The sequence below is a fragment of the Nicotiana tabacum genome, chromosome 9 (assembly GCF_000715075.1).
Source record: "Nicotiana tabacum cultivar K326 chromosome 9, ASM71507v2, whole genome shotgun sequence".
Lineage (NCBI taxonomy): Eukaryota > Viridiplantae > Streptophyta > Magnoliopsida > Solanales > Solanaceae > Nicotiana > Nicotiana tabacum.
Genome location: NC_134088.1, coordinates 12,959,415 through 12,977,492, shown reverse-complemented (window position 1 = coordinate 12,977,492; position 18,078 = coordinate 12,959,415). Strand labels below are relative to the sequence as shown.

General features: G+C 39.1%; 1 protein-coding gene across 1 annotated transcript; it reads right to left on the bottom strand.

Moving 5' to 3' along the window:
* Positions 1-112: 112 nt before the first annotated feature.
* LOC142163791 (uncharacterized) lies at positions 113-16,761 on the bottom strand. Its single transcript, XM_075220930.1, has 7 exons — positions 16,615-16,761; positions 1,367-2,194; positions 1,059-1,262; positions 738-869; positions 550-655; positions 381-461; positions 113-249 (listed from the first exon to the last, which is right to left on the bottom strand). The coding sequence occupies exons 1-7, from the start codon at positions 16,759-16,761 to the stop codon at positions 149-151; spliced, it is 1,599 nt and encodes a 532-aa protein (XP_075077031.1). The 3' UTR covers positions 113-148.
* Between the last annotated feature and the right edge of the window lie 1,317 nt (positions 16,762-18,078).

Sequence of the window (18,078 nt, the reverse complement as noted above, 5' to 3'; positions counted from 1 at the left end):
TGTCAAACCTTTGTTTTCAATGCCTTCAGGAACAACTTTTTTATCAATGCCTTCAGGAACAACTTCAGTCACAGTCACACCGTGAATTGGCGAATGTGGAACTTCACCTTCTGTAGATAAGTGTAGATCTATGTAGATATGAACAGTATTATGGAGTTATAGAGAATATAGAGAATATATTACCTGCTTGTTGTGCCTCAGCTACTTCATCAATTACTGGTTCTTCCTCAATATTTCCTTGTAGATGTTCTGCTGAAACTTCAGCTTGAATGAATAATTGGGAATGAGAATTGTAGATATATGTAGGAATATGTAGTTAAGGTGTAAATTATTAAAATTTTGCATAAAAACCTTATTGTAATGAAGGAATGGTTCTGTACCTGCTTTATATGCCTCAGCTGCTTCTTGGAAGTCAGGATATAAGTCAACATGTGGTTGAAAATGTTCTGGAGAAATTGTAGCTGCAACACATAGTAAAAAAATGATTAGTATAATTAAATAATGCTGTCTTGAAATTAGTAGATATGTATGTAGGAATTTTGTAGATACCTGTATTGCTTGTGCTTCCATGCAGTTGATCACCAGCATTGAACTGGAATTGCTGGTTGTTCTCTCCTTGATGTTGGTAATTATTTTTTGTTGAACTACCAGCAAACTACAATTTTGGGGAATATTTGAGACTACTTTATTCATATGTCTTAATTAGTCTTAGTACAAAATTATATGTAAATTCTTACCTTTGACTCGTCCAAATCAAACCTCTTGTTTATCACATTCATAACACCCTTCAAAGATTGATCTATGAACTCTCGAAGGCTTGAGAGTTCCTCAAAAACAGCCTTCCTATAGGCATCTAACTTTCCATCAACCTAAAAATTAAATATATAATTAGTTGGTAATCTTATTCTAACTGTTACAGTTACACTACAATTCAACAAACTATAATTGCTATAGATTTATACCACAAATTAACTACAATGTATAACATACTATAATTGTTATGTAATGAAGTCAAAATGTAGCAAATTATGTCAATATATTGTAGTTATTCATAATACCTGCACAATCCCCTTTTCCAACTTCATGAGCTTGCTACTGACAGATTCAATGTCCTCTTGACAATCTGTATATTTGGGTTCAAATGATGGAGAAGCAGCAGTTGGAACATGTGATGGTTGAGCACCATGTTCATCTTCATATTGAATCTTGTCTGGCAGATTAAGCACTCCAAGCTCTTCTCCAGATTCAATCATGTTTGTGAACTGAATGATGAAAATAACAGTTAATTCAAGTGACAAAAAAATGTAGATTCAATGTAGTTATTATGAATGTAATTGTAGCATCATACAAAAGTGGAAAAAAATACCTTGATCCACTCAGGCTTGATCATCTTCTCTTCAATTGCAGTTAACCAAATCTGCCCCTTTGTAGCTGACCATCTTAAAATGCGAGGTATAGATTCAGAACATCTCGTAGCAAGCTCGGTGCTGACGGACGAGCAACACTCATATAGCCACACTTGCAAGGCTAATGAGCATCCCCGTATCAGATAAGAATGTACATGGGGATTAAGACGATGTCGGACAGATTCAATAACCTGCTTGAAGGATTTGATACCCCATGGGTATGACTCAAAATTACCAGACTCTATTAGAAAGAACATAAACTTGTCTATGAAAGTCACATGGTCTTTATCAGAAGGACAAACAAAAAATTCCAACATATAAAGAATGCACAACTTCACCGCATCCACATCGTTTGCCCATGCTTTATTAGTCACTACATTTTTCAAATGCCATTTCTCAACCCTTTCTTTGTTCGGAAAATATGTATTCATTAAAGGGCTAACATAGGTGGAAGTGTAACCATAGTCTGAAAACTTATTCACACAATTAAGACCAGTTATCAACCCAAATTCTCTCAAGGAAAAATTCAATTTTTCACCCTTAAATAGTACTGAAAAATATGAGTCAGTAGACTTTGTCAATTCATACTTCATCAGAAGATGAAGTGATTGGTTTTGCATACAGATTGTGGGGAGACCTAATAAGTAACCAAAACAAGTTTTTCTGAAAACCCTTAAAGCATTCGGAGAGAGTAAAGCTTGTATCTGGCTAGGTATGCTAGTATCACACAAACTGTGGAATCTAAGCACACCATAATCAACATTTTGTTGTGCAAAGTAAGGTCCATTCTGTAGAAAATATAAAATTAATGAACATTAGTAGTTTGCATAAAAAGGAAACAGTAATCTACATATAACTACATGACAAATACAAAATATAACTAGAAGAAGAATAGCTTACTCACACCTATAACTACAAAACAATAACAGAAGAACAATGCACGTGTAAACATTATCTACAGGATGTAACAATTACTTCAAGTATGTCACATAAATGTAGATTAACTGTAGTTAGAATGAAGTTAAATATATGAGCTATACAGGCTACAATAAAAGATAACATATCTACAATTTAACCATCAGACTACACATCAACTACAAATTAACTACATTTATACACTGTCTAAGAGTCACAGTTCCAATTAAACTACAAAATTGAGACAAAGAATCTACAAAACAGTTACTTCAAGTATCTCACATAAATGTAGATTAACTGTAGTTAGAATGAAGTTAAATATATGAGCTATACAGGCTACAATAAAAAATATCATATCTATAATTTAACCATCAGACTACACATCAACTACAAACTAACTACATTTATACACTGTCTAAGAGTCACAGTTCCAATTAAACTACAAAATTGAGACAAAGAATCTACAAAATTAGGACAACACCACATTTTACCAAAATACACTTGAACAATCAAAGAAGAACAATGCACGTGTAAACATTATCTACAGAATGTAACAGTTACTTCTGAAGGCTAACTAGAAGAAGAATAGCCTACCCACACCTATAACTACAAAACAATAACAGAAGAACAATGCACGTGTAAACATTATCTACAGGATGTAACAGTTACTTCAAGTATGTCACATAAATGTAGATTAACTGTAGTTAGAATGAAGTTAAATATATGAGCTATACAGGCTATAATAAAAAATAACATATCTACAATTTAACCATCAGACTACACATCAACTACAAACTAACTACATTTATACACTGTCTAAGAGTCACAGTTCCAATTAAACTACAAAATTGAGACAAAGAATCTACAAAACAGTTACTTCAAGTATCTCACATAAATGTAGATTAATTGTAGTTAGAATGAAGTTAAATATATGAGCTATACAGGCTACAATAAAAAATATCATATCTACAATTTAACCATCAGACTACACATCAACTACAAACTAACTACATTTATACACTGTCTAAGAGTCACAGTTCCAATTAAACTACAAAATTGAGACAAAGAATCTACAAAATTAGGACAACACCACATTTTACCAAAATACACTTGAACAATCAAAGAAGAACAATGCACGTGTAAACATTATCTATAGAATGTAACAGTTACTTCTGAAGGCTAACTAGAAGAAGAATAGCCTACCCACACCTATAACTACAAAACAATAACAGAAGAACAATGCACGTGTAAACATTATCTACAGGATGTAACAGTTACTTCAAGTATGTCACATAAATGTAGATTAACTGTAGTTAGAATGAAGTTAAATATATGAGCTATACAGGCTACAATAAAAAATAACATATCTACAATTTAACCATCAGACTACACATCAACTACAAACTAACTACATTTATACACTGTCTAAGAGTCACAGTTCCAATTAAACTACAAAATTGAGACAAAGAATCTACAAAATTAGGACAACACCACATTTTACCAAAATACACTTGAACAATCAAAGAAGAACAATGCACGTGTAAACATTATCTAAAGAATGTAACAGTTACTTCAAGTAACTCACAACATGTAGATTAATTGTATTTAGAATAAAGTTAAATGTAGCAGCAATACAGGTTGCAATGAAAAATACCATCTCTACAATTTAACGATCAGACTACAAATCAACTACAAACTAACTACAGTTATACACTGTCTAATAATCACAGTTCCATTAAACCTACAAAATTGCGAAAAATAATCTACAAAATTAGGACAATACCACATTTGGCCAAAAAATACTTGAACACTAAATTAACACTTGAACAACAGATTTTTACAACCAAAATCAAACTACAAAACAGTGAGGAAACATAAATAGTGTTTACCTTTATTGAAATTTTTTCCTTAACCAATTTTGGTACTTTTTTTTTAGGGTTTCTTCTTCTTTGGTTTTGATGAAAAAGGAGAGACCTTGTATTTTTTCACAGATGAAACTTTGGGAGAATCATCTACAAAATCGTCATCTACACTCAACTATTTCCCCTTGCATTTCAGTTGATTCTCGACTAGTTTATCAACTCCACCAACATCAACATCGTGCAAATGCTTGCTTCTCATTTCCGCACGGATTTGTCTAGGAGATGAAATACCAGTAGTTTGTTCACTTGCATGCGTCAATTGTGGGTTTTTTGGTGGTGATTTTGGTGTTAAAACACCCAAATCAAAGGTTGGAATATCAGCTAATATAGCTTTTGATGATTTTTTTGGGGAGTGTTGGTTTTTTTCATGATTTAGGAGTTGAAGACAAAGATGGAAGTGAATTCAAATCGTGGGGGATACTATCAACTGAAGGTAATTAAGTGGAGAAGAAAGTGATGGTAATTGTGGGTGAGAAGAGATTGTACGAGAATGGAGGAAAAACTGAAGGTAAATCGTGGGGGTGGGGAACTGAAGGTAAATCGTAGGGGGTGTGGGGGGTGGGAGGAGAGAGAGGCGGGTAAACCAAATAACGTGAAAATACAGTCCTAAAATCACGCCTAAAATAAATGAAGGAATAATTATACCCTTAATTTGAATTATGGTATATAAAAGGTAATTTGGTATGCTTAAATGTAATTAACACAATCCTTAAACAATGAAGGTAATAATGTTTGATATATGGTATAGATAGGTAAAAATCCCATAGAAGAAAAGGGGTAATTTTGTTGTTTAAAGGTAAATGGGCCAACTTTTATCTTTGATTCAATAAGGCCCAAAGTTGATACAATCTTAGCTCTTTACTTAGTTTGAGTTCATGACCATTAACTACATAGTCACAATTGTATAAACGCCCACTTTACAAAAATAGCCATTTTTGTAAATCCGGCAAAATGGCCAGATTCACAAAGATATTATCACAGCATTCCTAGAAGCATATGTTGGCAGTGAAATTTCAGCAACTAAAACGAACTCATGCTATGTGTTATACACCTAAAGTCATTCATAACATACTTAGCATTGTTAATCGGATATAATAGCTTGAAAACATGCTTAAAAAATTCATAAACGACTTACATATCACATTCAAAAACTTACAACCCAATATTCAAGTATTATGAAGGACTATATTCACATTATCACATGCTTGATACATAACAATAACATACAAGCTCTTTTGTTGTCAAACTATTCATCACATCAAACACATTTAAATGGTGCAGCATGTTCAAGTTGTTCCCATTGCTGAAAATACGTACATTACGAGTCTTAAAGGATTATCTGGTAGCAAAAGAATAAACAGTAGTTCAGCAACTAAAGCAACATAAAAACAGCAACAAAACAGCAGCAAAACCAGCAACAAATCCGTGTTAAAACAACCCGAAAACTTAGAGAGGGAACCTAGAAACGAACTCTAAAGAGGACTTATACTTTTTTAAAAGTTTGCACTCTAAGATTCACTCCCAAAGCTCACCATTTCAGCTTACTTTTCATGTGTTCAACTGCTGAATTATTTTTTGTTTTTATGACAAAACAATTATAAAAAATGCCTCCTGAAAGTGTGATGGAGTCCCCTCAAAGTGAGGAAAGGGCAACCCTTAAATAGGCAAATTTGGACAGATTTTGGTTCACCGAATGTCTGTCCGACAAAAACTGACTTTGTGTGCTAAACACTGTTCAAAATCTGTCCAAAGGTCAAAGGAAATCTACTATGTCAGAAACAAAGAGAAAAGAAAATCAAATATCATTTCAGCCACCCTAACTAGTAAAAGTAGGCTACTAGCACCCTATTTTGTGATAAAATAACATAAACTTCAGATTTTAACAACATCAATATCACCCTGTTGATTCAAAATAAACCAAGTATTAAAACATGTAATTAAACTTCACACATGTGTTATGAACAAATCGTAAGCAAACAAAAATTAACTATTAAAGCCAAACGAAACGCACGCTATCGCTGGAGCGATTTAATAAAACCAACTAGACAAACATAATCAAAAATGGATTAAATGAAAAAACAAGATAGAAACTAACTTTAACTAAAAAAATCAAAAAATTAATAATGGGGAGGATTACGATTTTACCATATACTCTCAAGCATTTCCTCACTATCTCACTTTAATCAACACAAAGCTATTTTACTACTTCAACAAGTGCAAAAACAGAAAATTTAACATTCCAAAACTTCAAAAACTAATGCTAAAATAATTAATAATAAAAAATAAAATCTGAAAAATAAAATAAAAATAAAAAATCAGCCATGAAAAAGAATAGGATTTTACCATTTTACAATTCAAGTGGCCGAAAAAATGGTGGTATGCCAAAAGAGGGTGTTCGGGGAGGTTGCCGGAATTTGGCCAGATTTTGGTCGCCGGATTTTCAGGGTGAAATTGGCATCAATAGCTAGGTCTTGAGGATCTCTATCCATTGATGTAGGTATTGTGGGGTGGTAGTGGTTGGACCTTCAATAATTTGGGCAAAAAAGTGACGGGAAAATTTCCTAGATCTAAAATTCAAGGAGTTTGAGGGATTTTTGAAGGATTTGGTTTGGAGATATGGAAAGAGGAAGTTGTGGAGATTACATGGTGTGAATTTGGAGGTGGTCCGCCGGCGGCGGCAATTTCCGACCGGCAGCGGTGGGGCGGCGACAGCGGCTTGGGGGGAGAGAGAAGAGAGAGTGGTGAGAGGGAAAGAAAAGAGAGGAAATAATGGAGAAATGGGGCAAATTTTTGGGGATTTTAGGCTTTAAATACCTAGGATGAAGATCAAACTAGGACCGTTGGATTAAATCAAGATGGGTGGATGAGATTGAATCTTGTCACTTAACCAAAACGACGTAGTTTTAAGACAAAACTACGTCGTTTTAAGCTCTTCTTGGCAGCCCCCTTTTGGACCGGGTTTATGCTCTTTGGGCTCAAATTTGGGCCAATTTTGGCACAATTTTAATTAAATTACACTAGCCCAAACCCTACCCCATTTATCAAACCATTACTCAACTCTTAAAACCTATATATACACAAATAAGAACAAACACACACACACACACACATACATATATTATATATATAAGGCAAAAATTAGGCATTTACAACTGCCCTCTTTGCTCGAGAACATGAAGAGTTTTCGTGCAAAGACAAATAAATGCCATGGATAATTTTTGCTCACATTCACTCTAATGGAAGCATTTTGAAAAAGGTGGTGATCGAACCTTACTTCTGAGGTTGCCTACATATCCTTGGCTATAAAGGAATCAGGTCAGTGTAGTTTTGGGAAAATTTGGTAGGTGGGACTACCAGACACTGGAGTTAAGACTGTTGTTGTTGCTGTTGTTGTTGTTACTCTTACCGTTACTGCTTCTTATATCAAAAGAAAAAGAGAAGAGCACTACATTTGTCTGCAAACTAAGAGTACAAAAATTCCTATCCACGTATCTTCTAGAGTCAAATCTTGATTCTTGACCTGCTCGCTTGTGTTGATCTTAGATTGGATCTTAATTCTTTTGAAGAAAAGATTATGACTCAATCTCGATGGCTTACTTTCTGGATCAGAATTTGAGAATATGAATCTTGAGAAGCTGGGATGCTGACATATTATCAAAGCTAAACTCCGACTATCTTGTGATCGAAGGATTTCTTTCTTCTGATGAGAAACTGAAACTGCAAGCTTTAATCGTCACTTGTACTATACGGCAGAGCCTGCAAAGCCATCAAAGACAAACAAAAACGAACAAAATTTTTCTGCCCCAGTCTGGCACTAGGAAAATTCTGTGAGATATTAGAGAAATCTGTAAATTATCTAATTTATTGAAAAGGCAGATAGAAACAGTAGTATAAACTAGCTGAAAGAGATAAAATTTGGTAACGAAGGGTAGTTTAACCAGGGATCGGTACCTTGTGCAACTGAAAGGAAATGTAATCATAGGCTGGTACCCTCTCTTACTGGAAGGAAATAGAATCGGGTGTTAGCACCATGTATTATCGATAAAGTGTTGAATCCCTCTAGGCGAGACGGTTCGATCTGAGTTAAACTGTATTTAAACAACCTGAGCGAAGATTACTTCTACCCGGAACTACGAACTAGATCCCCCCAGGCGAAATGGTTCTACCTGGGTTAAGCTACGTAAAACACCCTGAGCGAAGAGTACTTCTACCCGGAAACTATGATTTAGATCCCCCTAGGCGAAACGGTTCTACCTGGGTTAAGCTACATAAAACACCCTGAGTGAAGAGTACTTCTACCCGAAAACTATGAGCTAGATCCCCCTAGGCGAAACGGTTCTACTTGGGTTAAGCTACGTAAAACACCCTGAGCGAAGAGTACTTCTACCCGAAAACTATGAGCTGAATCCCCCTAGGCGAAACGGTTCTACCTGGGTTAAGCTACGTAAAACACCCTGAGCGAAGAGTACTTCTATCCGGAAACTATGAGCTAGATCCCCCTAGGCGAAACGGTTCTACCTGGGTTAAGCTACGTAAAACACCCTGAGCGAATAGTACTTCTACCTGGAAACTATGAGCTGAATCCCCATAGGAGAAATAGTTCTACCTGGGTTAAGCTACGTAAAACACCCTGAGTGAAGAATACTTCTACCCGGAAACTATGAGCTGGATCCCCCTAGGCGAAACAGTTCTACCTGAGTTAAGCTTCAGAAAACACCCTGAGTGAAGAGTACTTCTACCCAAAAACTATGAGCTGGATCCCCCTAGGCGAAACGGTTCTACCTGAGTTAAGATTCAGAAATAGGACGTGTGAACAATAGTGATGCATGCTGAAAATAAAAGAAAATGGAGATTTTAAGGATCTTACGTTTGGTGACATTCGTTCACTTAGGACCAACATTCTGCACTACTTTGTTTCTGCTTTAAACAAAGAAAAACTTGTGAGTTTTTAAAGTGGTTGTTGGTTTGTGGCCTTAATGCCCTGAGTAGCTTGATTCACGACCACTGCTATCGAAGAACCAATTCTGTTAGCGTGGTACCGAGATGTTATGCCGCTCTGTATCATTTTCTAGAGACCTTGGCTTCACAATATTGCCCCCAACTGCTTCATACCCAGATGTCCATGGTACCTCTACCCTTGTCTCTAAGGCAATTCATTTTTCTCTAAAATCAAACTCAGTTGTCTTACCCCAGTATCAGTTTGTGTCCGTAGTGCTCATCAACTTTTCTCATAAAGCAGGTCTTGCTTAGGAGACCTTTTCAGCTCTTTTTTTAGACACTTTGTTTGTCTTATCGAATGAGATCAGAGATGGATTCGTGCTTTCGTCAATGACATATATGCCCCAAATTGTGCTCGACATTACGGGGAAGCTGTAGCCAATTTTGCATCCCTTTCTTTGCTTCGATTTTGATACAGGATTAGACCGAAGGGGAATCAAAGAAAAATTATGGGTAAAAACAAAATAATAATTGGAAGCAAAAAAGAACTGTGCTTAAACAAAAGGTGTCCCTTTTGGGGAAAAGAATAGGGAGACTTATTTGGAGGTATGTGCTGACTTTAATGAATCATGACATGCATTTTGGACTGGATGCCTGATCTGTCTGAGCTATCTAATTCTCAAAATCTGCCGCAAATGTTCATCTTGAATTTGTCTTGGTTGTGCTCATGCCGGAGAATCAAAGACCCTTATTCGGCTAGTAGCGCCCATTGCAGGTTTTTGCTAACTAACCTCTCTCATTTCTCTACTAACTGTCACCTTATGGTGCCCATCTGGGTTTTCACCAATAAGACTCTCTCATTTCTCTTCTCACTATCGCCTTATAGTGCCCGTATGGGTTTTTTTCACTGATAAGACTCTCTCAATTTTTTTTCTTTTCTTTTTGACTAAGATACTGTATGAGGGAGGTTATCCAATGCCTTTGGCATGGGGACTTCAATCATTCTTAAAACACATCGATCAAAAGTTCTTGAAAGATAAAAAGGCGAAATGAACCTTGAACTGAATTACAACTTTTGGAATCATTTTTACAGAAAAAACTGTGAAATAAAACAAACTTTTGCCCCAGTTTTGGGGTACTGGGAATATAGATTTTTTGTTCTGATGGGACCGAACCCAGGGTTAGGCTGCCTACTTATCCTTTCGGAATCAGGTCGGGCGTAGTTCAATGACTCAGAGATTTGTTGTTATTGTTTTTTTTACAAGTACACAAGTTCCAAGAAGTGAGAAACAAGGAAGACAAATACGACTCAAAAGGATTAACAAAAAGGGTGACACCTATTTGGAATAGCGAGCAAATGATAGCCTTCGCCACTTCAATCTGAGAAAATCAATGCGTGAAAATTCTACAATGGGTATATATCAGACATAATATCTTTTGACTGCATCTGCGTTAATAGTCATGTCTGGTACCCGTCCTTCTTCATCTACCAAGTGCAAGGCCCCTTTTGGTAACACTTTCTTGATGATGTAGGGTCCTTGCCAGTTCGGGGAGAACTTTCCTTTAGCTCTCACCTGGTGCAGAAGGATGCATTTCAAAATCAACTGGCCTACCTCAAACTGCCTTAGGCGCACTTTCTTATTGTAAGCGCGTGCCATTTTTTGTTGGTATAACTGGCCGAAACACACTGGTGCTAGCCGTTTTTCATTGATCAACATCAGTTGTTCTAATCGGGTCTTAACCTACTCAGTGTCTTCAATCTCTGATTCCACAATAATTCGGAGAGAGGGAATTTCGACTTCAGCAGGTATTACAGCTTCAGTTTCGTATACAAGCAGATACGGAGTTGCGCCAACAGATGTACGAACAGTCGTACGGTATCCCAAAAGAGCAAAAGGCAACTTTTCATGCCATTGCCTGGAACCTTGGATCATCGTCCTAAGAATCTTCTTGATGTTCTTGTTTGCCGCTTCAACTGCTCCATTGGCTTTTGGCCGGTAAGGGGTAGAATGGCGATGCATGATTTTAAATTGTTCGCATACCTCCTTCATCAAATGACTATTTAGATTAGCCTCATTGTCCGTGATAATGGTCTTTGGGATACCAAAGCAATAGACGATGTTAGAATGAACAAAGTCTACCACTGCTTTCTCGGTGACTGCTTTGAAAGTGACAGCCTCCACCCACTTGGTGAAGTAATCAATTGCAACCAAAATGAATCTATGCCCATTTTAAGCCTTTGGATCGATCGGCCCAATAACATCCATTCCCCAAGCAATGAAAGGCTAAGGAGAGGACATGGGATGCAACTCCGAAGGAGGCGAGTGAATCAGGTCACCGTGAATCTGGCACTGGTGACATTTGCGAACAAATCTGAAGCAATCTCGCTCCATGGTAAGCCAGTATTACCCTACCCGTAGAATCTTCTTCGCCAAAACATATCCATTCATGTGAGGTCTGCATACCCCTGAATGTACTTCACTCATGATCCGCTCTGCTTCTGTAGCATCTATGCATCTCAACAAGTTTAAATCTGGGGTCCTCTTATACAGAATTTCCCCATTCAGGAAGAAACCACTGGCGAGTCACCTTATAGTTCTTTTTTGATCTCCTTTGGCATGCTCTGGATATTGTCTTGTTTTCAGGAATCATTTTATGTCATGATACCATGGTTCACCATCTGGTTCTGTCTCGATTGAATTACAATAACCGTGTTGATTCCGAACTTGGATTTCTAGTGGATCAATATGAGTGTTGCCTGGATAAGGGAGCATCGACGCTAGAGTAGCCAATGCATCGACTAGCTCGTTGTGAAACCAAGGAATGTACCTGAACTCGATAGATTTGAATCTTTTGCTCAAGTCTCGCACACATTGTCTGTACGGAATAAGTTTGATGTCTCGAGTCTCCCATTCGCCTTGGGCTTGCCTGACTAATAGTTCATGCACATCCAGATCGATGGCCATTTTCAAACCCATGATACAAGCTTCATATTATGCCGTATTATTAGTACAGAAGAACCGAAGTCTGGCCGTCGCAGGGTAATGGTGTCCAATAGGTGAGATGAGGATTGCCTCGATCCCAACTTCTTTGATATTGGCAGCCCCATCAAAATACATTTTCCATACAGAGTGATCGTTTGGAACCACTTCCTCTATCGAGTTGACCTTTCCGTCCGGGAAGTATATGCTAAGTGGCATGTACTCATTATCAACTGGATTCTCTGCCAAATGATCTGCCAAAGCCTGTGCTTTCATCGCGATGCGAGTGACATAGACGATGTCAAACTCTGTGAGCAGGATTTGCCATTTTGCGAGCCTGCCAGTGGGCATTGGCTTTTGGAAGATGTACTTCAAGGGATCCATTCTGGATATGAGGTAAGTAGTGTAGGCCAAAAGATAATGTCTCAACTTTTGAGCGACCCAAGTCAAGGCACAACATGTCCTTTCTAAAAGGGTGTACTTAACCTCATAATCGGTGAACTTCTTGCTCAAATAATATATTGCCTGTTCCTTTCTGCCTGTTGCATCATGTTGCCCCAGAACGCATCCAAAGGAATTATCCATCGCGGATAGATATAAAAACAAAGGCCTACTAGGTTCAGGTGGGACCAGTATAGGGGGTTTTGACAGATAATCTTTGATCTTGTCAAAAGCCTTTTGGCAATCGTCTGTCCATCTGACAGTGGCATCCTTTTTCAGCAACTTAAAGATGGGCTCGCACGTGGTTGTGAGCTGAGCAATGAACCTACTGATGTAGTTCAACCTCCCGAGAAAACTCATGACCTCTTTTTTGTTCTTTGGGGGTGGCAGATCTCGAATGGACTTTATCTTAGATGGATCCAATTCGATGCCTCTCCGGCTGACTATAAAACCGAGTAGTTTCCCATATGGGACCCCAAATGCACACTTGGCTGGATTAAGCTTAAAGTAATACCTACGAAGCCGTTCGAGGAACTTTTTCAAATCACACATGTGATCGGCTTGTGTCTTTGATTTTATGATGACATTGTTGACATGTACTTCAATCTCTTTGTGCATCATGTCATGAAAAATGGTGGTCATGGCCCTCATGTAAGTTGCCCCTACATTCTTTAAACCGAATGGCATGACCCTGTAACAATAAGTACCCCATGGCGTGGTGAAAGCGGTCTTTTCTACATCATCCTCATCCATTAGAATTTGGTGGTACCCAGCATAGCAATCCACAAATGATTGGATCTCATTCTTTGCGCAATTATCTACAAGAATGTGGATGTTTGGCAAAGGAAAATTATCCTTTGGACTTGCTTTGTTCAGGTCCCTATAGTCGACACAAACCTCTGGTTTTTCCATCCTTCTTTAGCACGGGCACAACATTTTCCACCCAGGTGGTGTATCGGACAGCTCTGACCATATTGGCGCTTAGTTGCTTCATTATTTCTTCTTTGATTTTGTCGCTCATGTCTGTTTTAAATTTTCGTTGCTTTTGTTGGACTGGTAGAAAACTAGGATATGTAGGAAGCTTATGAACCACCAAATCAGCACTTAAACCCGGCATATCATCGTAAGACCAAGCAAACACATCTCTGTATTCAAATAAAAGTTGAATCAAGATATCTCTGGTTTTTTGTTCAGTGTGAATGCTTATCTTCGTTTCTCTAACTTCTTCAGCACTTCCGATATTAATCATCTCAGTTTCATTAAGGTTTGGCTTAGGCTTGTTTTTAAATAGTTCCAACTCTTTTTTTATTTCCTCAACAATCTCATCCTCCTCATATTCAACCTCTTGATACGTTATTTTGATATTAGACAGCTTTTCAAGATCTGGGCATGAATTCCGCATGCATGTCATGTTATTAAAGCCGGTATTAACAAAACTGAAATGAAAATAAAATGACAGGAATTAGGAAAAGAAAAAGATAGGAAATTGAACTGCATTTTATTGAATTTGAAAGGATAGAAGGGTTAACATCAAAACAAAACAATCATCCTGAGATATTTGGATTACAACCCTGAAAGTAACCCAAAATACAAAAAAGAAGCTGCAAAAGTAGACTACCAAGACTCCTTCCTTATGGGGAGAGGAGTTGATTCCCAGTTGGTGAGCATGGTGTCTAGGTCAATTAGTTGCACATCGGCACGACTAGTGCCTTCACCAGCCTGGATCATATTCACTTCAGAAAACATCTCGCTGAGGCCATGGCAAATTTCATCAATGTTTGCATGCGCCGAGGAATTTTGACCCTCTCGGAGTTGTGGCTTGACAAAAGTGTAGAAAATATGAGGGATAGACTGTTGCAAGACCCATCCACTCTTTTTGCGGTGTTTGGATTTGTTTTTGTCTGCTTGTGTTGGCCTGAAGCCTAAGCCAAAAGTACCCCGGTTGCCTAACGGAGAAATAGGCTCTGAAATTCCTTGCAATGATGCCCCCAAACCTTTTCCTGGCTCATAACCTTGTCTCATCATAACCGTAGCCACCATTACAGATGTGGCGGAAAGACGAGGATGCAGAATGGGCTTTCCTTCCTCGACATAGTCCACAACAACCACTTCAAAAGCCTGATAGACAATGGACTCAGACCCTTCCTTGGCCTCAATACATGGGATTAATGGGTCTTTATAAACGGAAGACTCGTCTTCTCCGTGAACAATAATTTCTTGCCCGTCATGTTCGAATTTGAGCATCTGGTGCAAGGTGGATGGCACAGCTCGGGCTGTATGGATCTATGGCCTTCCAAGAAGAAAGTTATAAGAAGTGACCATGTCCACTACTTGGAAAACAATCTCAAAGTCCACCGGCCCTATCGTCATGGCGAGGTTGATTTGCCCCATGGTATCTCTCGCTGAGCCATCGAAAACCCGGATGCGAACATTGTTGGGTCGGATTCTGTCTGTATTGATCTTCATGCTTTGCAAAGTAGAGAGAGGGCATATATCTACACTTGAGCCTCCATCAACCATGACTCTCTTTACATAATGCCCCTCACATTTGACCATCAAGTTCAAAGCTCTATTGTGCCCGGCTCCTTCCTCGGAAAGTTCATCATCGGTATATGAGATTCTTTTTACCTCAAAAAATCTATTGGCCATCTTCTCCAACTGATTCACTGTGGTCTCCTCTGAGATATGTGCCTCGTTCAGGACCTTGATTAGTACACGGGCATGCTCTTTGGAATGTATGAGCAGAGATAGTAGAGAGATTTGGGCAGGAGTCTTTCTTAGCTGGTCAATGATTAAGTAATCCTGAGCTTTCATTTTCTTCAAAAACTCTTCTGCCTCTGCTTCAGCAACTGGCTTCTTTATTGGCAATTGGCCTCCTCTAATTTGCTTGGCCTTCATCAACTCTTCTGGAGAATAACACCTCCTCGATCGAGTCAAACCTCCATTTCCCCCACTTCCTCTATGATTTCCTTGCCTTTGTAGGTCATCACAGTTTTGTGTAGTTCCAAGGAACAGTTTTTGTGTTTGTCACATGGGGTTGCACGGAAGGTTTGATTATGATCGGCTCTGTTATGCCATTCGTACCGCCCCGATTCTGCCTTGTGACGGGGTGGCCTCCAAGGACATACAACCTTGGGCTTGGAACATTGGAGCGAACCTCTAACCTCAAGACCTTGGGCACAAATAAAGTTACCTTTTCTGAGTTCGGGGCACCTTTCACAATCAACGGCACATGTCGGCTTGGTCTTACTTCCAGACTTGTTCCTTCTTGAATTGCTCCCACTGTCATTTCTGTTTGGTCGACCGGCTTGTATTCCTGATCTTGGCCAATCATTCCCACGAATTGAACATCGTTGTGTTCCGGCAACAGGTTGTTTGTCACATTAGGAGGGTCCTCGCCATTCGTTACTACAATTAATTTTTCAGAAATGAGTCTTTCTATGGCTCCTTTCAGAGTCCAACAGTCATCGGTGCTATGCCCCGGGGCACCTGAATGATATTCACATCTAGCATTTGCTTGACATCCATGTGAATTCGGATGCATATGGTGGGGAGCGATGGGTCCAATCACGCCCATTTGCTTCAGCTTCTGGAATAGACTAGAGTATGATTCAGCCAATGGAGTGAATTTTTCTATCGGCCTCTGCTCTCGACCACAATCCTGCCTGGGACGAGCATTATAGGGTGCCCAAAAATTTTGTTGCTGAGGTCGGGGGCCCTTGGAGCTGGTGCCCGTACCTGCTGATTGGAAGGCCGAGCATATGATTGAGCATTGAACACTGTATATTGTGGTGGGCCCACAGAGTATTGAGGAATTGGCGGGGGATAGAAATGTTGAGGGTTGCTGGATCGCCCCTGCTGAACTTGCACATAAGGGTGCGATGCCCCTCTTTGAACTTCCCTAGATCCCGAGGTCATCATAGAACCTTCATCTCTCTTTTTCCTATTTGCAAAACTTCCCGACCCATTTTGGATCGCTTGGGTGGTGGCTTTGAGAGCAGCCTGACTTACAATTCTTCCAGTCTTTAGGCCATTTTCGACCATTTCCCCTATCTTGATTGCTTCAGCAAAAGGCCTACCCATTGCAGACATCATGTTTTGGAAATAATCAGGCTCTTGAGCCTCCAAAAAGACAGTGATCAACTCATGATTATCCATGGGCGGCTAACTCTGGCCGCTTGCTCCCTCCACTTGATGGCGTACTCCTTAAAGCTTTCCGTCGGCTTTTTCTTCATATTGGATAGGGAATTGCGATCTGGTGCAATATCAATGTTGTATTGGAATTTCTTGACGAAGGCCTGGGCCATGTCATCCCAAACATTCCAGTAAGAGATGTCTTGGTCAATGAACCATTCGGAAGCTACCCCCACAAGGCTTTCCCCAAAGTAAGTCATCGGCTACTCTTCCTTTCCTCCTGCACCCCTCAACTAGTTGCAGTACCTTTTCAAGTGGGCGATAGGGTCACCATGTCCATCATATTTCTCAAATTTTGGGGTTTTGAACCCTCGTGGCAAATGGATATGAGGGAACATGTATAGATCACTGAATGAAACACTTTTGTGACCACCTAGTCCTTGTATGTTCTTTATATTCTGTTCAAGACTTTTCATTTTCCTGGCCATCTCATCTGGCTCAATCGTCGTGGAAGGCATTTCATTTTCCACTGGTGATTCGTATCGAGGAGTCTGATTGTATGGAGCCGAGACCCCAAAAGCCATATTCGGAGAATAGTATTGTCCATCATAAGCATGAGATGGTGGCTCATTATTTGGCCTCGTCACAGGAGGTGGTGGCGGGATTGTATATACCGGTGCGCCAGACACGACGAGAGGGGTGTTCCTGACCGGTGCAACTTGAAGGTCGCATATTAGAGGTACTGGGGGCAGCATGGAGGCTGTAGTTCGGCACATACCCTGGTGGTAGAATGGGGTCGCTCGTTGCATGGAGCGGTGGTTGAGTAGCCTGGGGTATGGTGTAAGTTCCCTCTGAGGGACCCTGGGGTGGAGGTCGACCGGAAACCCAAGCCATCTGACAGTTGTTGTCTCAATTTTCTTATCTCCTCAGACTCTTGCTCAACTGACTGACCCTGCAGATTGTCATTGACCAACTCGATTTCATCATTGTTATCCATTACTACTGGTCCCTTAGATCTTGTGAAGTAATGATGTGCTGCCAGATTTACCACAAACCAACCATCTTAAACTTACTGGTTTAAGAGACAACAAACGTGTTAGGGTTAGGCATTTTATAGATATGAATTACACGTAATATGTCATGCTCCTAACATCGCCACCATTTCTAAAATGCTTTTGGAAGGCTTCAATGTTTCATTCCGGCCTATCAGCTTGTTGCTTATTGACACTGTTATTTCCTTCTTCTTCTTTTTTTCTTTTTTTTTTATTATTATTTTTTTTCACTCGCCTTATTTGATCCCTTACTTTAAATCCATTTTAAAATGAATCCTTGATCGAGTCT